General features: G+C 41.8%; 1 protein-coding gene across 21 annotated transcripts in view; it reads right to left on the bottom strand.

Moving 5' to 3' along the window:
* PARD3 (par-3 family cell polarity regulator) overlaps nt 1–21,475 on the bottom strand; it is a 673,340-nt gene that overhangs the window by 381,555 nt on the left and 270,310 nt on the right. For all 21 annotated transcript variants that reach the window (XM_027121740.1, XM_027121747.1, XM_027121741.1 and 18 more), the window contains exon 4: nt 5,854–6,032. In XM_027121740.1, the coding sequence (XP_026977541.1) occupies nt 5,854–6,032 (179 nt within the window). The remainder of the gene's footprint in view (nt 1–5,853; nt 6,033–21,475) is intronic.

Raw genomic sequence — 21,475 nt, 5'->3', positions numbered from 1 at the left:
AAAAAAAAAAAAAAAAAAAAAAAAAAATCTAAAGAGAGCAAATATCCATTTCTTTTTTTTTTTAATTGAGGCATAGCTGATTTACAGTGTTGTGTTAGTTTCAGGTGTACAGCAAAGTAATTCAGTTATATATATATAATATATATAGAATATCATTTTACAATGAATGAACAAACGAATGAATGAATGAGCCAGTAAGCAGCTATTTTAAAGAGCCACGTGGAACACGATTCAAATGTCATTGCTATTGTATTGTCTGTGTATCAACTGCAAAAGTTTTCTCGCTCTCAGTAAAACAGGGAGCAGACATTTTCTGGAGGCTTCTTGTGCCTGATTGGTGACCCTAATGCTGGGAATTCAGTGTCCTGACTTTACATATCTAAATGCACTTGAACTAAGATTGGAGGGGAGGTGGGATGTGCCAAGTAACAGTAAACAGAAACAGTGCTTTTATCATAGCTTCTACCCAGAAAAATATTTCCTGTTCTAGTCTTGTATTGCTAACATAGGATCCAATATCTCAGTGGGGTGTTGTAATACTTTAAAAAAAAACCTAAAATTAATAGCTTTTCATTTAAAAATTTGGGCTAAGTGTGAAAAGAAGTGAAGTGTCACAAAACCAAATATGCTAAATGTTCCAGATTCTATTCTAAGACAGAAAAAATAGCCCAAAACGAAGACATATCAAAATAACGATTATATTCCTATTTGCCATCTCTTGACAGACAAAGATACCTTCCGCTTCCCGCTGGACCCAAGTTCTTTAAAAAAGACTGTGCCCCGGAATCAACAGAGAAGCTTTAAAGAAAAACACACAAACGTCCTGAACTGGGTAAATGAATCTATTGGTGTAAGTTTGTTTCATCTTTTAAAAGTCCACAGGTAATTTTGGTACACAGCCAAATGGAACTATTAAACTATTCAATAAGACAGTTAGTTCTGGAACTCAGAAACAGTACCAGCTGCTTCTTGGTGCTCTGCATCCTACCCCTCACCCCCCCGCCCACCCCATCTAGGACTTCTCACAGAGCTCTTTATACATCATAAGTACTTTTCACTTTATTATTCATGAATTTATGGGAAGCAATTATCAATAGCTTTAAAAATGTTTGTTTCCTTGGTCAAGTAAATCTACTTAAGGAATCTACTCTAAGAAAATAATCAGAGATGTCAACATAAATTGGTATATAAGGATATTCTCTGAAGAGTCCTTGTAAAGGTTACTTATAAGAGCAAAATAAGAAAAAAAAAGCTGAAGTATAAATATGTTAAGCAACAAGAAAAATCACCAAATAAAGTTAATAAACAACTCCAAAAAATCATTACATAATAGAACCTTGTGCAAAGTATCGATATTTACAAGACAAAGGAAAATGCTCTCAGTATAACATAGATTAGGGGAAAAGGCAGGAAATTAAACTGTACTGATTGGATGACTCCCCATCGGTATCAAGGACAGCCACCATCTGTGTAGAGCTATACTATGCTCCACAGAAGTCCTCAAATTCATACACCAAATGTCAACACTCCTCATCAAGACCCCAAATGACCTATCTGCTTCTTTATATTTTTCATTTCTTTAGAAAATGCAAAGAGCAAGAAATACTATTATCGGGGGGGAAAAAAAATGTTTGGGGACTCAAAACATACCACAAGAAAGATTTGTAAAAATCATTTTCTAAAGTTAGAAGGAAGATCTCACATTGCTTTGAATGTAATGGAAAGAGAGGTGACAAGGACATAATTAAGACAGCACCTCTTCCAAGAGTTTGCATGCATCAGGGGTATTGGAAAGATGTCAAATGTGACAAGCAACTCAATCAAACAAATAATAAACCCAGAGGGTCAGAAACATCCAGAGATGTTCTTAAACATCTCTTTAAGAAATGGGAAAAAAAAATTTTTTTAACCTAATGATGCCAAGGAAATATGTTCTCTTACCACTTTCCTCCCCTTCCCTGATCAGGTAAGAATCTCCCTTGGAAACTAGTCAAAATATGATTTTATGGTAATTCTACCCATGTTAATTGGGGGGCAACATAACTTAGAAAAACAACACCTCTTATTATTTACGGGAAGGAACAACAGCTTACAACCACTGCCCAGCGAACAGAACAGAGACCTGATTCCTAAAACCTCATGGCAGACTGATTCTGATAAGTGCCTCATTACAGTGGAATGAATCAAACCCTGTCCACATCCTTGGTGGCCTCTTCATTCACAGGGACATGGACCTAGTAAGGATGGCTAAAGAGCTGGCAGAACAACTTGAGAATTCACACTGACTGAAATACTCTTTCCCAAGATGACGTATTAATATGCACACACAAAATCTCAAATGAAAATACATCTTCTAGCAAGATACTTTCCACACCAATTGTGAGCAAAATGGTCTCTAAGAGTTGAAAAGGGCAGTCAGCCACAAAGAGCTGGGTAACAGGAATAAGCCAATGTTCCAAAGAACCCTGAAAAAAAGCCAAGATTCTCATCCCCTCTATGCCTCACTGCCAGATAAAACTATGACAGAATTTAAGAAATCCAGAAGCCCGTGAAACCCTTGGTCTCTTCGAGCCCTCACCTGGCTTAGCAGCATCAAAATCTGTGAACTTTGCCCTCTAAACTTGACAGTGGGATGAAACAGTATTACTGTTTTAACTGGGAAGACTCCACCTCTCATCTGTGGTTTTGAACCGCAAGGGAAAGTTCAACGTGGCTGTGTTCTCACACACGACAAAGGAACTGCCTGGTTCAGAAATAAGAGATTTTAACTGATTGGTGACATTACACTAAAACTGTTTTGCTTATTTAACTTGGAAGAATAGAAGCTACTTACGTATGCAGATGAGTTATACAAGAACACCAACCTATTTTAACCATTAGAGATCAATGAATCACAGGACTGTGAACCTTAACTAATTGATTTCCGTGTTTTTATATAGAAAACCTAAACCTCTACGTGCTGATAACAATTTATAACATCTTGAAATTGCCCAGCATAGGTAAACTCTCATGGACGCAACAGAAGTAAATAAATTTAATACTGATAAGCAAGTATGCTTTCCTCCAAGCATCCTTTCTTAATATTGAAGACATTGGAAGTTGTTTTATAACTGAAAATAAGACAGACTAAAATACAAACAGCTTAAAAATCTAGACTAGGAAACTTAGTAAATAGGTATTTGAAGAGTAAAGCCAAAGATAATTCAAAAGACAAATTCATTACACATTACCTTTTATGTGTGTCACACGTGAATACGATTTCATCGAGAGATATGTGTGTGAATCAAGGTCTCTGCCATGGGAAAGTGTAGGCATCTGGCTACGTTAAATACCACTCTCAATAGGGAAAAAGCTTGTTGGGTAAAGTAACCATTTTTAAAACAAAATTATATTCAAGTTTGTCTTACAGTGCTGATACTTATAATGTGAAAAAACATAGTATAAATGTCCAACAATAAGAGAATGATAAAGTATACTCTACCCTGGAATACTTTGTGTTCATTAAAAATATTTTCTAACAAAACTCACACCAGGGGAAATCCCTATGAGATGAAAAAACTGTAGAAATAATCAGGATGCAAATATGTAGACAAAGAATGACTCCGACTTTGTGTGTGTGTGTGTGTGTGTGTGTGTTTGCGTGTTCACTTATATCTTAGTACTGGTTGTTGATGAGTTTGGAATTATGGATAATGTAATTTTGTTCTATTCTACTAGTTGCCCAATTTTTTACAATGATAGACACATGTTATTTAAAAAAGAACGAATGAGGGACTTCCCTGGCTATCCAGTGGTTACGACTCCATGCTTCCACTGCAGGGGGCGCAGGTTCAATCTCTGGTTGAGGAACTAAGATCCCACATGCCACATGGCACGGCCAAAAAATAAAACAAAATAAAAGAGAATGGCAGTGAGGTGGACATGGTTAACTGGCCATAAGCATCTCCATCCTCTCCAGGCAGCTTCCCTGGGCTGCAGAGCCTGGAAGGCTAAAGTCCATTTCCCAGACACCCCTAGACATAAGGATCTGGAGCAAACTGCATTCTGCCCATTTGGATTCAACAGCCTGAGATTTTAATGATAATTGTGAAATAGGGGATTTTCTTGGGCTGTTATTAGTGGCAAGCCGTGGAGATGACGGCGTTTTCTAGGGTGTTCCTGGGTTCAGGCCCAGCTCCACAGGTGACAGGTGGCAAGGTGAGCACAGGTGGAGACAGTGCTAACGTCTACTGGGCCAATGCAGGCAGCAGGACGCCAGGTCCTGCACCTCTGCCCCCTCCCCGGGCCAGCTAGACACGCTGTACTGCATTGTCCAGAAAGCCCTGGGGGCCCAGCCTATGGCCTGCTCTTCTAGCCCTTCCAATAATTTTCTGAAAAACAAATTCTCAACATTAAGTCCTTTTATGTTGAAAATAGCTCCTGTGGTTCTGTTTGCTGTAACTGAAGCTGATTCATACAGCCAAGATGTTGAATGAGTTAAAAAGAAAACTTTGATTACCTCAGTGACTCCTGACCCCCTATCCTTCAACTAAGCAAAAACCTTTTTTTAAAGTAATAAATTTTTTTAAACTACCAACTTGACTTGTTATATATTTGTGAATATCCATGGAAATCAGGTCTATTCCGATTACAAATTAAAGGTCACGAGGCCTATTCAGAAACCAGATTCTTTGAATAGAATCTACTGCATGATAAAGCATTCTAAATTTTCAGGCTAATCTCAATGAGAAGAAACTCATCACATATCTAATAAAATATAACAGAAGAGTTAAACCCCTCATCCAAAAAATCAGACTATAGTACATTGTATTTTCTTGGTAGATTCTTCTCAGTTTAAACTTACATATTCCCTTCTTCTTTTTTTTTTTTCTTTACTTGAACTGGTACGAAGAAGACTTTGTTGAAATGTGAAACCAAGATAAAAGAAATATTTAAAACAGGTATTTTGACATAGATGCAAAGGATAAATCAAGCAAATATCAAACTACATTGATTTTTACTATTAATATGTGATTAATATATTTCCACACTTCTCGATATGTATGGTGCTCAATTACTGGCTGCACTGAAAAATGTTTATTAATTCATTCAACAGATGTTTGCTGAGACTCTATTTTATAGATTCAGCAGTGAAAATGACAAGCACAGCTTAAAGCTCATTGGGTAAAAGGTTAGAGGTATAACAGAATGGGATGGTACGGCTTCTGTAGGAATATATGACACGGAGCATTAACACAAATTGGAAAAAAGGTAGACTAAATAGACTAAAATAAACTCATTTATTTAGACTAAATAAATTAGGTCATGGACAAATTAAATTTGGTCAAGGAGAGAATATTATTAAGACTAGACAGTACACTTCCATTTCGTTTCAATTGAGTAGAGAGAGCAAATGACCATGGATGGCGTCCACTTTCATCCTTAACGGTTCACATGCTGTGATTTCTTTAATGTACCTCAGGGGCCAACATGAATATGTGTTTATACATGCACAAAAGATCCCTGTAAGGACATGCAAAAAGCTCATAATGGGGTTTCCCAGGAAGAGACACGGGGTGACCAGCAGACAAGTTAGGACTTAGGAGAGGGCCCTTAGGTGTACATACTTCGTGTTAAAAGGTTTCATTTTTCATCATAGGAACATATTATCCATTCCAAAAATGGATACATAAATAGATACACAATATATAGCAAGGATTTAATCAGAAAATTCAAGGGCAATACAAAATAAGTTATCTGAACTTTGGTGTGAAGGTCACAGAGGATGTAGCAGGGATGCCATGGAAGCAAAGACCTGGTCCATGGCTGACTCCCATCCCTGATAGAAAGACGACAAGAACTAGAAGCAGTTACCTTCCTGTCACAAGCTGCAGGGCTGCCGGCGGTGTTTTGTTTGAGGAAGCCAGCGGTTGTCGACCAGCGCGTGGGGTTTTTCCGTGAAGGTTCTTCAGAGGAGAAGTTATTATCACTGACAGACGTGGAGAGGCCAATTAAGGCTGGGTCACTGCTTCGTCGGACGTGAAGAGGCATATCTACAACACAAAGCAGCGTTATTAAAGATAACCTAATGTCTGAAAACTACATATTAGGATAAAGGTAGTTAAAGCAAAAGATTAAAGAATAGAATAACACTTTACGGTGACAGTGGGCCAGCCTCCTAAATAGAAATTCCCTTAGTCCCTTTAAAAACGTCACTGCGAAAGAAATATGGTACCTACAGGATATCTGGAGTGAGAAGGCCGGTATGGCATCTGCACTTCACCCTGGTCACCTGTGTGGCTCTGGGCAAGTGGCCTCCCTGTCTTCTGCCTGTGGCCCTTCCTACACAAACAGCAATAAAACAGTACTTCTCTCCTAAGGGTACTGGGAGGACTGACTGAGCTAAAGTGCGTAAGACAGTGTCTGACACACGGTGTGCACTCAATAGAGAGTGACGATAATCACCACTGCTGTTCTTATCATCCTGATATTGGTTTGGCTCGGCTACTAAAGAAACCTGTTAAATAAAATATTTCCTTTGTTTAACAAAGTATTATCAGAAAGTACAGAGCACAGACATGTTTCTTATCCTTAAGAAAACGGAAATCTTAAGAGTAGTACACCAATACGCAGGTAGTGTCTGCTGTATACTCACATACACAATTACATAAAAGATGGTGTTTTAGCAACTGTATTCAAATGAAAGAGGAGTGTGTTTGCAATGACTCTAACAAAATCAACAACAAACCCAGGCTAAAATTTGTAATGGCAGCACTGAGAACATCCTAGCAGATGTGATCACTGTTACAGACAAGGAACAGAACTACAAAACCAGAGAGAAGAATAAAGGCACATGAGTCTGTAGCACTGAGAATCAGAACCAAAAGCCCCACACATCAACAGAGTGAAAAGCATAATGAACATAAGACAAAAATTTTAGATGAAATTACGCTTAGAGTAATCTTTTCAAAAACTAGGATACAAGTTAAGTATTTATAAAAAGCCTCTAACAAAGCAGCTTTAGCAGTGAAGGAGTAAACTCATCATTTACCATGAGAAACATTTTTGGAATATTGACGCATTTGCTCAGTGGTGTGGCTACGGAGAACCTTGAGGATATGAAACTAAAGATAGACTATTTACGTACATTGAATGTTATATTTAAACCATTGTCAAGCCAATATGTTAAAGCAAATTAGAAACAACCAGAGAAAACAGAAGCATATGAATCATAATAATATTGCATTTAATGTTTGCTTCCAATAAAGGATTTGATAACCAAGAAAAGAGCCTGAATAACACTACCAGAGAAAAAAATATACTGAACATTTAATATTGTTGGTGGTTATCTTAACTTGCTGAGAGAAACACATACATGAAAATTATGGGGAAGAATAATTTTCAATCTTCAGTGTGTAAAAAGTGTGTGTAAAAACTTGTGACAGCTCTTGCTGCTTGTAATTTGCCCCCCAAAAATAAAAATAAAACACAACAAAGAACTATACAGTCACTCTCAAAACAAGTTCACAAAAATGTACATCTAAGGAACTGTGTATGTTAATAGTACAATGCTCTTACCATAAAAAAGTTCCCTCTCAATTAACAAAATTGTTCCCAGATTCAAAAATCAAAACTGTAAGCAGAAAAGCAATAAAGTGGGGAGGAGGAAGAATAAAATACTTCTGGGAAATTACAATAATGCTCCTTAGACATGAGCTCTGTTGCTTTCCAATTAACAGGGTCGCTGATTACTCAGTTGTTAAGGAATTCTGTAGTATCCCTCAAGTTGTGTGTGTGTGTGTGTGTGTGTGTGTGTGTGTGTGTGTGTGTGTGAGTGTGTGTATTAAGTCTAAAAGAAGCACTATTAGTTCACAAAAGGCCTTTTAAAATGGTACAGAGGTAATGACTGAAAGCAGTACCCACAATAATAAAATAACCACATGAAAGTCCATTTCAACCCCCAAATAAATTCAGGGACTATAAATTTCACCAAATTCACTTGGACACAATAAAACAGCTTACTCAACTTGTTTTTTGAAAATTTCCCCAAGAGAAATACATTGCAGACATGATTCAGATTAGATGAATTAGGATCATCATCTTCTGAAGGGACATGATCTCTGTTAATCTGTTAGTCTGAAACAGACACAAATAATTAGCACTCTACCTCTTTGTATCTGTAACTCTCAAAATTCTAGATGCAGGGCAAGAAAGAGGATTCGAGGCCAGGGGGCTTACAGCAGGACTGCAGACCCTTGGGTTGCACCTTCTGGGGAGATGCTGGGGCACAGCCCCCAGGCAGCATCTACATCAACCACGCTGTAAAGGACGTCCCAGGAGATGTGCTACTAGGCAGCCCTTCCTACGAGTTGCTCACAATTCATTCCACTTCTTGTTTTCATTTTAGTGATACCGATAAAAGAAATGAATATAAGGACAGTCTGGATCTTTCATTTGCACCATCCTGTAACTGAGTACCCCCATGCAGTTTCAGACCCCATGGTTACAGTGGTGACCACAGTCAAATTCAGGAAGGTGTCCTAGATCGGATTACCAGGCGAATGAGAAAAGAACAGAACTCATTTTAAAAAGTAAACAACGTGTTCTCAACAAAGGAACGCCAAGTGACATCATGATGAACTTGAAGTTAAGGTTTTCTTGCAATTGTTCAGCTGCAAGAACAGAGTATCAGAGTGCACACGGGCAGCAAAACTGGGTCCAAATATAAAGACCCTGTAACACACCACGTGTCCATGCCCATACTGCCTACGATTTAGACACGGTGTCTCACACTGATGGTGAAAATCTACATTTTTATTGGTTTATAATTTCTTCTTCGTTTTACGGTTGTGTGAAAATTATGTCATTTTCATCCAGTTTATACACACACACACACACACACACACAGATTAAATAACATTAAAAAACCAGTGACTTGAAAGGATCTAAATCTTTTTTTGTTTTTAACGTTAGTCCCAATGGAGGAACATGCAACTTGCTTCACAGATGAGTAAGCAGAGGTTCAGAGAGGTGACAGGAGGAGCGCAGGGACACTTTCCTGTCCAGAACTTGAGGCGCCTGGGTCAGTGCTCCATCACCACCCAAATCATGAAATTAATTATATTATTCAACCATTCATTGGAAAACAAACTCCACTTCTAGCTACTTGCAGATATAAACACTAGTCTCAATTTTGTAAAAGGGAAGAATTTTGTTGTTTTCACAGTAAAATTACTTACACCTAGAAATCAAACACCGATTTTAACTAATAGCATCATTAGATTTGGGAGAGTTAAAGAACTATTACATCAGCTATACATACAGACTGAAACAACTGGAGCCCCAATTTCAAAAATGCTAAAATAGGAGAAGGAAAGAAAAAACCTCTACTGGTTCAGTAGAGGAAGTATGATGTATAAGATGACATAGCATGCCCCAAGCGAGACCCGCCTACACCGGTATTTCTCAACTCTGACCTCAGGACCCTTTCACACATTCTAAAAATTACTGAGGACCCCCAAGAGCTTTTGTTTATGTGGGTTATAGCTAGGGATATTTACCATACTGGAAGTGAAAATGAAAAAAAACTTTAATATTTATTTATTCATTTTTAAGTTAACAATAATAAACCTATTACATGTTAACATAAACAACAGGATTTTGTGAAAACAATTTTACAAAATAAAGCATATGTAGTGGGGTAGCAGCACTTTTTCACATTTTCCTTGGTAGCAGACATCTGGGTTCTCACTGCTGCTTCTGCATTCAACCTGCTGCGATATGACCTAGTATACGAAGAGAAAACTAGCTCCACAAATATTTAGCTGGGAGAGGAAATCAAATGTTAGTAATCTTTTCAGATAACTGTAAATCTTCTTCTTTGATAGCACACCAAAACTTGAGAAATTAGTTTCTCAAAGGTCAGCTACAATATGGAATGTAAACTTCCCGTTCTCGGTTACATTTGTCTGTCTTACACCTGGAATGGATCTTTCACCCGTGACAAATTTTGTAACATTAGTTATTTGGAATATATTATTAATTGGGTTTTGCCAATCTTCTGAATGTTGGTATATTTCTTTATATCAGAAAAACACATATGTGAATATCATTACCAATTCCATCAGAAAAATCATTAAGTACTGGGAAGTTGTCATGCTCACAGTGGGATATAAGTTTTTCCAAAATCTAATTCTACTAGAAAGCTTGAATGTTATCTTTGGCAACAAATATTGTCAGTCATTTGCCATGTAGTGACAGGCTCACTTCATCCATTTTCTAGAAACCCTGCCAGACACCAAAGTCTGAATAAGCACAGTTTTTCCAGCCTCCTTTCAAACAAAAATAGTGTTCCGCTAAAAATGGTTACCTCAGCTTACAACTCAAATTATCACATGAAAGTTTTTCTCAATAAACCACTGATCTTCAATATGTACAAGTACTTTATGCCTACCATCTATGCTATCACACAAAATATTAAATTGTGTACTCAAGGGTCAGGATTTTTTTAAGTCATCACTTTGCTGCTTCGTCAAGAATAGGAGATAAAATGGCTTTTTTCCTTAAACTGCGGCTGAGTTGGGTGAAGAATACATTTGGTGCTGCCATCTCACTTTGTGCCAAGGAGCCTGCCTCTTACCCATCAGGGTCTGGGCACCACTGGTGCAGATGTCAACCCAGTGAACAACACAAAATGTTTCTGGAACATAATGAAAGGAGTTTTGCCTAACAGTCTCCCTGAAATGGCCTTATTGATGTGAAGGAACCATAGACCCCACACATTAAGAACCAATGGCCTGAATGCATAATCCTGGCACGTTGGTTCACCTCACTGGACCTCAGTCTCCCCATCTATAAAACCAGAGGCTGCACTAATGGGGACAGAAGATCCTTTTAATGCTAAAAATTGTGTGATTCCACATTGGATACACTTCTATACTAGTATTCATCCACCAAACCTCATCCTAACAGAACTTAAAACAATTTATGAAAATGTACTAGAAAAAAATAGAACAGCATTTCAAAATAGTATCAACAGGAATTACCAGTTGCCTCTAAATAAGTGCAAGTATTACAAGCAACAAAGGAGGATGAAGATGCGCAGAGTCGTGGTAACAGTGCAGAAGTAGCCACAACTGGCGTGAGGTCTTTGGATGAACCGAACTTGATTCTAAGGAAAGAGATTCTTCCAAACGTCTGGTCTTATCAACAAAAAGCAGCACGCAACACAACTGCCTGATTCATCTGACAAGCTCCCCACCTCTCACTGTACTGATAAAGCATAATATTGCAGAAAGAATGCAATTTTGTCTTGGCCTCAGAGAAATAAAATACAAATATGGCCTTTTTGCCTATAATTTGCTCCATATTTCTGGGGCTCGCAGCCTATTTCAGCATTACTAATAATCTGATGTAATTTGTGTTCTTCAGAGCAATTAGAAATAATGGGAGCTTCTCATTTCAGGTAATTTGGTCATTACTGTTACGATTCCTCACCCTCCATTTTAGGAAAATCAATGCCTTTCAAAACATGATAGTAAAACTTTCTCTCCTCATAATCTTCTGAGTTATTTAATATATATATTTTCAAAGTATAGCCTCTGAAATATTAACAAGAAAATTCAAAGATGAGGATCTTCAATAATTAAGCTACTGGATGAAGCACACGGGGGGTGGGCGCGATGTCACCGGGTCCCGGATAGCTGTTTGATGTGTGCCTTCCTTTGAAGAGTGGATAAAACAGCAATAAACCCTCATCACAAGATCTCAAATTCTCTGTGGCACTAATGCACTGTAAATATTGATTTGCTTCTCTAGATTAGGTGCCTTTTAAATAAGTGGGAAAATGGAACATCTAATAATGAATTAGAACAAATACTAAAAGGGAAGATACATACTTTTTTTTTTTTTTTTTTTAGTACACAGGCCTCTCACTGCTGTGGCCTCTCCCGTTGCAGAGCACAGGCTCTGGACGCACAGACTCAGCAGCCATGGCTCACGGGCCCAGCCACTCCGCGGCATGTGGGATCTTCCCGGACCGGGGCACAAACCCATGTCCCCTGCATCATCAGGTGGACTCTCAACCACTGTGCCACCAGGGAAGCCCCAGATACATACATTTTTAACGGTTACACATTGCACCCCTACACCTAATCAACTTTCCCAATGTTTCTCTTCTTTTATTCAAGTGATTTTTAAATTATTTACCCACTCAAGGCAATGAAGAAACCTTTTGCATAAGACAGGCAGCAGTCATCAAGGTATTTAACCAAATCTAAAAATAATACGTATGCAGTGACACAAGTTCTATTAGAACATACAATGCAAACGGCATAATTACTCTTCATGCGAAATGAAGACCGTCTCCCCCATCTTTGGGGCAATTACACATTTCCTAAAGACACATCTCACAGTGAGAAGGACCAAGTTATTAACACATGCCACAGGGAGAAAAATCTGGCATCAGGATTGCAAAGTCCACCTTCCAATATAAGTTGCCCCTTTTTATCAAGGTATTTATCAGTATTTCACTTACTGAGATAAAATCCTTGGAAGAAATCTAGGGAAGGCAAGGCAGGAAATAAGCTTGAAAAAACAATGAGTGGGGCTTCCCTGGTGGCGCAGTGGTTGACAGTCCGCCTGCCGATGCGGGGGACGTGGGTTCGTGCCCCGGTCTGGGAGGATCCCACATGCCGCGGAGCGGCTGGGCCCGTGAGCCATGGCTGCTGAGCCTGTGCGTCCAGAGTCTGTGCTCCACAACGGGAGAGGCCACAACAGTGAGAGGCCCACGTACAGCGCAAAAAAACCCAAAAACTGAATGACTCAGAGAGAAGGATATAAAGTGACTTTATCACCCTGTTATTATATATACATTATATCTATACAAGCAATAAATAAAGAATACTATAGTTGGAAGGCGCCTTAGAGATAAATTGAAATACCACATTTACAGATAAGTGCACTGAGGCCTGGACAGAGACTGTAGGGCTGGGTCAAAGGTCACACTGCTCCTCTGTGACCCAGCTGTCCCTGGAGTGCCTGTCAATAGACTCTTCATCCGTGCCATTTGGAGCTGACTGCACTGCTGTCCAGGAAGCACTAAGACGTGTCAAAGCCACAATATGCTTCCATTTCACTAGAGATAACAGGTGATTCCCCGGATAGATTGAGTTTAAAATAGTAAATAAAAGCCCTCCAAAGAATTAAACAGAAGGTCCCAGGCGAGATGTCTCGAGGTCAAGGCCTGCAGCCACCGGGACGGAAGGCATCTCTCTAACCCTGTCTCCTAGAACAGTCTCCTCCCGCCGCACCCATCCTGGCGCCCTGCTGACCACCCACACCGACGGCTCCTCCAATATGCTCCACACTCGGGTGCCTCCGTGCCTCCCCTCCACCCCACCCCAAGAAGCCTCTAGCCTCCACCCAAGCCCGTTCTCACTGCACAGGGTCCTATGTCCCGGGGCTGCTCCTCGAAGGGCGCCAACTCCTCAAATCCATCCAATCGAGCAGCAGAGGGCTGACTCGGGAAGGGGCAATTAAGGAAAGTTTAAAGGAAGGACAAATATACGACAGGATTAAGGAAAAGCAGCCGGGGATGAAGTACCCAAGAGGCAAGGGGAGCGGAGGGTTTCACTGCAGGGACACAGCCACCAGCACCGCACAGCCGGGCAGGGCTCCCGTCCCTCTCCATCAGCACCCGGCCATCGGTGCATCCCCCGCCTAACCAGGCCACACGAGAGAGCCTGGAGCCCGCGGACACTCCCACTCCGAGAAGAGTCGGCCCTTGCCCCGCCGGCAGCAGCGCCGACAGCGGGCCTGCAGGAGCTCAGGACGCCAGTGGGATTCCTCTACCCCTTTCTCCCACTCCACTTTGCCCCTCCTCCCAACAGCATCAGCCCAGCGTGCACCTGGAGGACAGGTCTTCATGCTATCATTGCAACCGCCCCGCCTCCCTCCCTGCACGCATGCGCACATGCCCCCAAAGTGGGAACCTAAATTTTTCTTAGTTAAGATACCTCAGTCAGTGGGACTTCCCTGTGGTTAGGAGTCTGCCTGCCAATGCAGGGGACACGGGTTCAAGCCCTAGTCCGGGAAGATCCCCCATGCCCGTGGAGCAACTAAGCCGGTGCGCCACAACTACTGAGCCTGCGCTCTAGAGCCCGTGCTCCTCAACAAGAGAAGCCACCGCAATGCGAAGCGCAGGCACCGAAACGAAGAGTAGCCCCCGCGAGCCGCAACTAGAGAAAGGCCGTGTGCAGCAACGAAGACCCACCCAACGCAGCCAAAAATTAAATAATTAATTTTTTTAAAAAAAAGATAATCAGTCAGCAAAAAAAAAAACTTCCTAACCGTTAAAGATTTCATTCGGGGGTTGCTTTCCTGTGGTCCCTGAGGGTAGGAGAGAGTGGTTCTGGTCTGGCTGCAGAGGTGGAAAGCCTTTCATGGTTGCCTCCCGGCCTTCTGGGGGAGGGGAGGGCTGGCCTAAGGCCATTATGGGAGTGACCAGGGGCTTATAAAAATGTGCACTGGCTACTAAATGTGGACATAAAAACTCAGTGTCCCCAAATCCTTTGCTAAGACAGAACTTGGGAACAGGGTGGGTGCTGTCAGGGTCCTGAGCTCCCTCCAGGCCCATGGGGAACACCCAGGCAGCCCCAAGAGCAGAGAAAACAGTGCTTCCAAGGGCTACCTTGGCCCTTTCACTGATTTGGGGTCCCCTTTCTGTTCTGCTGTGGCAGGTGTGAAGTCAACACGCACTTGCCAACATCTACTAGACACAGCTCTTCTAGAGAGGTTGTGTATTGTGGACAAATCACTCCAAGTGAATCCCACTCTGACCATTCAAATACTCGAGCAGACCCCCACCTGCCCGGCGAGGGCTAAGGACAGGTAAAACCAGGTGTGAGTGGAAGGGAGGAGGCGAGGGTAAGAAGAGGAATGACACCCCAGGGTGCCAACGCAACTCAAGCCAGGGCGGTGAGCGGCACAGCCACGTGCACAGGGGGCACGGGGGACTTTCTCTAGGACAAGACTGTGGGAAACTTTGGCTGCTAATTTCTGTATTTTCAGAAAAATACCTTAAGAGAGCAAGGAGGGGATTGAAGTTGAGAACACACGAGAGTGAGCGGGGAAGAAGCAGACGGGAGCAGGGGCACGCACGGGGCAGCGGGGAGCAGGTAGGAGCTACTCCCGAGCTCTTCTTACAAAATGAACAAAATACTCGGAGAAAGACCAGGAAAAGGCGGGGGGACTTCTGTGTTACTGCGAGTGGTGATGCTTTCCCTCCCAGATGTGTGCTGAGCCCTGCACGTGCCCTCTATTTCCAGGGACAGTCACCCCAGCTGGAGGGCGAGGACCGCGCACCTCAAGGCCGGCTCTGTCTTCCTCACTGCCTGATCCCGGGACCCAGAGTGGCCCCTGGAAGAGAAAGTACCTGATTCCAGTTGTGCGTGGCAGCTGTGCTGTGAGACCACTGCTAACCTTCCCAGAATTCGGAAATACTGAAGCACTGGTCCAGGAGGGGCCACAGGTGAGGTCGGAGCCTCTGCTCCCAGCAATTTCATCAACCCATCCATGAATGGCTGTGTTTTACATGCGTTTCTGTTTAGAGACACCTCATTTCATAGATACTGATTCGTGAACATGAAACTCACAGCCAACAGGACTAACTCTCATGCCTGATTGAAGATGAGCTAACGTGTATTTTCTCCACATCACAGACTTCTTGTACTCAGGAGCACAAAACAGCATTTTATGTTCGGGGGTCATTTTGAACAGCAAAATCACCAACCAAAAGCACAAAAACGTGAAAAACATGGCACCAAATAGACCATGAAAGGGACCCTGTTTACAGTATGAGCACTGAAAAAGAGGCAGAAGGTCCTTGCTCACCATCAACTGGGGACACGTGCGACTGGATTCAACAATATTTGTGGGAACCTCCACAAAGAGTGAGGTCCAACTGTACCTTCTCCCATAGATATTTGTCAAATGAATAATCGACTCAGAGACCTTTAAAAGAGAACCACCCCCACTTCCTCCAGGTTACTCCCCAGATACTGCTCTCTGGCTTCTTTCCTTGACAAGCGATCTCGGAGAAAGAGGAGCTGACTGCTTCATCCCTCCCTTTTCCTTTAACCCACTATTATGTGGCTTCCTCCCCACCAGCCCACCGATACAGAACCAGAAACCTCCCTCTCTTCATCAGCGGGTACTTTTGAGCCCCAGTCTCTGGGGAGCTCAGGGTGTGGCACAGACATGGCCTCTGCCTTCGTGGAGGCTGCAGCGCGGTGGAAAAGGCAGACGAATCACCCAGCCCCGCGCAGTGTGATCATGATGCTTCAGGAGGAAAGCCAAGAGCCACCAGAACACCTAAGCGGGTACCTTTCCGAGAGCATCCTCGAAGACTTCACGACAGAAGGGACGGCTAAATTCTCCCTGCTGTCCTTTCACACTCCTGGGGTCTCCTCTCTTAGGAAGCCCTGACCACTTCTACAAGGGGCTCCTCTTATGGCCTGATCCCACCAGCGTATCTGCCGCGCTGTCATCCTGGGTTTGGGGATCCGCCTCCCCCGAGCACACAGCTCCTAGAGAATAACACTGCACTTGTCACCATCACACTCCCCAGGGGGTCACCCTGAACAAGTGCTGAATCATCGAAGAAGTGAATGAATAAGACATCAATGCTGAAGGTTTGGGTTTGTGCGTTTTGGGTTTTGTTTGGTTGTGGTGATGGTGGTGTTTGACCAGTGGGGTGGACAGAAAGGAAGAAAACATGCAGCCAGAGAAAACAGAGAAAACAGGGGCAGAGGCCAGACGCTTAAGTTCTACAGAATTAAAAGGACTGCAAGCAATTCCGTGTGGCTAAAGGGTAGAGTTAAAGAAGTGATGTAGAAAGTGAATGCCAGGGAGGGAGCCCTGGATGAGCCAAGCAGGGTCTTATAAGTCAGAAATTCTCACACTTTAATGTGTACGCAACGTGCCAGGGGATCTTGTTAAGACGATTCCATAGATCTCAGGTCATGGAAGATGAAATTCAGCCTTTCTAGCGTCCACCACCACACTTTAGGATTCCACGTAGCAGGACTGCACTATGCTGAAACTTTCTTGAGCTGCGCTGAAGACTTCTGGTGCACTCTCATCACCTCGTGTGTGCCTTCCCTCCAGCCTGGCCACCTGGATGCATCCCTTACAGAACACCCATAACACCTTTGCTAAACCACACGTCAGATGTCATGACTCAGAACGGTTGGTACAGTCGGGTCACAGGACATCAGATTAAGCCCTGGCACCTACCCCCGTGATCAGAGTAGCACCTCTCCACCCTACACTCAGATCCAGCTGGAACGCTCTGAAGTGACCAGAGGCCACATACTCCTCCAGACCTCGTCCTTTCCTCCCCATTCCACTCCATCTTCACCACTCTAAGGTCAGCCTGGAAGGTACCACCTTCTCTAAGGAGTACCCATGGTTCTGAAAGCATAAGTGACACCACTCCTTGTGTTAATTTCACTGATTAGAACCAGTACTCTCCCATCTGTCTCCCTCATTAATCTTAGAGGTTCCACCCCAGCAAATGTTTGCTAAAATGTTGTTGTATAAATAAAAGAGATGAACGAATGTGACTATCCATCCACCTCCATCCTTTTCACATTGATTGTCTCAAGTATTATAAGGGCTACCTTTTTAGCAAAGAAAAAACAATTACAGATATTAGATGGCCAGAGGAGACCAAAAAAAAAGGCGGCGGGGAGGGGGGGCGTTTCTCCTGGGAGAAGCTCAAAGAATTGTTAATTGACATATTGGTGATAAACTCTCTCTGGCCAAGAATCTCAACAACATTCTACTAATTTTTTATTATTAACTTTGCACTATTGTTCTTCACGCAGTGTGCTCTCCGAAGGGAATATTTGAGTACAAGCAAATCTACATTAATTCTTCACATAAAATTTTATATGTTTATCCATATCAAATCCTTTATATCACTTTCACTGTACCAATTTAGTTCAACAATCATGTAAATGAAGTTTTGAAATTATCAACTTCATCTGACAAGTCATCTGTCTTTCAAAATTGTTGACTATTGATTGCATTGGAGATATTCTCTAAATGCTCAATGCCCTTTCTCCTTTGACATTTGTCTTCTATTATTTTATTAAGGATTCAAGTACCTCAGTAACTGTCAAGTTAACTTTTGATTAGCATTATTCTCCCATTCCTTTATTTCATAATACTATACGAAAGTGTAATATTTTTCTCCTAACTAGGGACCAGCTTTTCCCTAATTTCACGAGCCAATTTTCTGTTACATAAGGATGTACATCTGAAGGTCCTCTACTGTACTAGACTTTATAATTAGTTCACTAGCACATTAAACATCATCAGCTACTTCACAATGGCAAGGCCTTTCTTAGCTCTCAGGTGTTAAACTTCCACTAGAGTCTCTACACTTCATTTTGCTCATATATAGACTCTTCATCTTGAACTTGAATCTTCATGGTACTAAAAGCTATACAAGAATGTATCAGAAGTCATTCACTCAATACAAATATCTACTGGGCACCTACCGTGTGCTAGGCACTCTTCTAGTTGCTGCCATTAAGTGATCCCTCGAGGACTGTACATTCTGGTGATGTAGGTCACCAGAGAGATCCCTTGTACATTTCCCTCACTGAGAGGATGAGAACAATGGATAAACAAATAAGTGCAGATGATGTCACGAGGTGATCAGTACTGTAAAGTAAAATGAAGCCGAGGAAGACATCAGGGCTGCAGAAAGTGGAGAAATGCTAGTTTATGCCGGAGGAGTCTGAAGGCAGCACTGCAAAAGCTTTTGAATAGCTCATTATCCACTTTCCTGTCCTGAGTGTTCCAGTTTCAAATTAATTCCTTGTACACCCTGGCTATTCATAAAGCCATTTGGCCCTGGCCGCTACAAGGCGGCAATAAGACTGGATGGTTCCAAAACATATGGCCGCATGTCTGTTTGTGTTACCTTCGAAGTGCAGAGGTCTCTCATTGCTAATATAATCCATTCCCCCTTCTCCTTGAGGAAAGAGCCATGTAAAGCAAATACGTCCTGATCATTTATAACAAGCCAATTAAGTCTGTAATCACTAACATTCGTTGATCATTTACTATGGGTCATGCATGTGCTAAGAACCTTATTGCATTAATTGATCATCTCCTCAGAACAAGGCTACAAAACAGGTTACATTATTACTGCCATCTTATAGGTAGGGAGACTGGTGTTACAGGGTTAAGATATCTTAGCTGAAGTTAACCTATCAGTAAGTGGTGGAGACAAATCCAAGCCTTGATCGTCAGGCCACAGAGAGCATGCCCCTCCCCAGGAAGCACGGAATCCTGCAACCCCAAGAACGGAAGGATCAGGCTCTGAGTTATTCACACCTTCCTCACCAACCTCTACCATCGTGGTCTCACCCGAGGCAGGACAGCAGCAAATGCATGTGAGCTGCACTCACTCACTCACACCGAACCTCAGAGCTGCAGAAACATCACTGTCACTGAGCCAATGGCTCACCTGATGTTTGGACCTTTGTGATCCTTTCCACAGGTGAAAAGAACAGGTCATGAAAGAACTTCAGAATGAAACAGGTTCCCTTTAGCTAGGACTGGCAAACAAATGATGCTTTTAACTTCATCACAATTCATTTTATTCTTAGGGGATTTGTGGGGAGGAATGAGGAGTGGCACAGTGAAGGGGGGACCTCATGGAGAATGTGTGTGTGTGTGTGTGTTTGTAAAACTAAACACTTCATACTTCATATCTACGTAGGGAACATTTATCTGGATTAACAGGTTCAATCTGTATGTTCACAGTATGTCACTACAATCTTGTGAAATAGGCTATATATTCACCAAAAGAGTCTTTTCAGTCAAGTACATACTCAATTTAGGATAATAATGCCTGGAATTAAGGGCTAACTTAATAAGGGCTCACTCAATAAGGGCTAACTCTCTTTCTCTCACCTGCAGCCCTCCTTTATCTGACCTTAGTAAAAGGTCGGAAATCCAGGTCAGTACTAAGGTTTTCCCGTCTCCACCTCGCACTCGTTCGTACATTCTTTGAGTTACATCTGTGGCTCCAAATCCTCACTAGTCATTAGAATGATCTGGGACTATCCTGGAAAATGCTGATTCCTGGGCCGCCCACCCAGAAATCGTGAAATTTGGGTCTAGGATGAGGGTCGGGCGTTATTTTTACAAGCTCTCCAGGCAACTGTAACTGCAACCAAGGCGGGGAATCACTGCTCTAGGCTGGAACGCACTGCACATCCATCCTAAGAGATTTTGTTAAAAATACAGATTCTGATTCAGTAGGTCCAGGGTGGGGCCTGAGAGGCCGCATCTCTAACAAGCCCCCGGGTGGTGCCTTGGAGTAGCAAGGCCCCTATCTGTGCTGCCCAGTAAGTAGCCATTAGCCACCCCGGCCTCTTAAATCCCGTTCCTGGGTCTCCCCTGCCTCATTTCAAGGACTCAACAGCTGCATGGGGTTAGTGGCTACCACGGTGCACAAAATACACGTCACTGAAATTTTTTTATATATAAACAATTTTGTCAGACACTGAATTTAGCTTAGCAAAAATATAATTAATCATTAGTTCTACACTCTCAGTTTTATTAACTTTTAATCACTAAGAAAGGATAAGACATAAGGCAGTCCTGCTTCTTTTTAACTTTAATTAGAAAACATTATATAGAGAGAACAATTTTCCAACTTATTTGATATAAGGAAAATAACCTACATTTTCTAAGATTTCATTGGACTTTTTTATGTAATATTTTCATGTGTGCATTTGCACATTTTGGGAATCATAATACATGTCCATGACTCCCCAAAGAAACAAAACAAATATTTACAGAAGAAATTTTTTATTAAAGTGCTATATTTGGAATGAACCCACTGTGACAATTCAAATCCTACTGCAAATCTGTACACAACATAGAAACTTCCAGTAATAATTGGGGGAGGGAATATTATTTTAAGAAAACCAAGCAACTGCTTGGCTGCTTTTTAACTGAGGAGATAAAGCACTTTAATATAGATAACACATTTCTAATATTTAAGAAGCATTTTTACAACTATAAAGCCACGAACTTTACCCATAACTCTGACAGCCTGACAAGCAAGCAAAGAGAATTCAACCCAATAGTAGTTTCCTAGGCAACAAGCACAGATACGACCAGTGGAAAAAATGAAAAGAAGGAAAAGCATTGAAGCATTTCCAGTGGGCTTGAGAAATAGATTTTAATTGTCAAAATGCCACAAAGACAACAATATTGAAAATCATTTCACTGAAAACGATTCAAAGCAGAATGCCATTTTCATTATGGCAAACGAGGTGTGGAGAAATAGAAAAATTAGTTTCCTTTCCTTTGCTCTGAATTAAGTAGGGATGGTAATCAATCTTGTTTGATTTTACAAAATCTATCTACATTAGTATAGATTTTTAATATGCCTCTTACTTTTCTC

This window comes from Aethalodelphis obliquidens, unplaced genomic scaffold, assembly GCF_003676395.1.
Source record: "Aethalodelphis obliquidens isolate GAN/ISIS:26980383/991018 unplaced genomic scaffold, ASM367639v1 scaffold23, whole genome shotgun sequence".
Lineage (NCBI taxonomy): Eukaryota > Metazoa > Chordata > Mammalia > Artiodactyla > Delphinidae > Aethalodelphis > Aethalodelphis obliquidens.
Note: the sequence above shows the minus strand (reverse complement) of the source record. Positions and strands in the feature narration are given on the sequence as shown.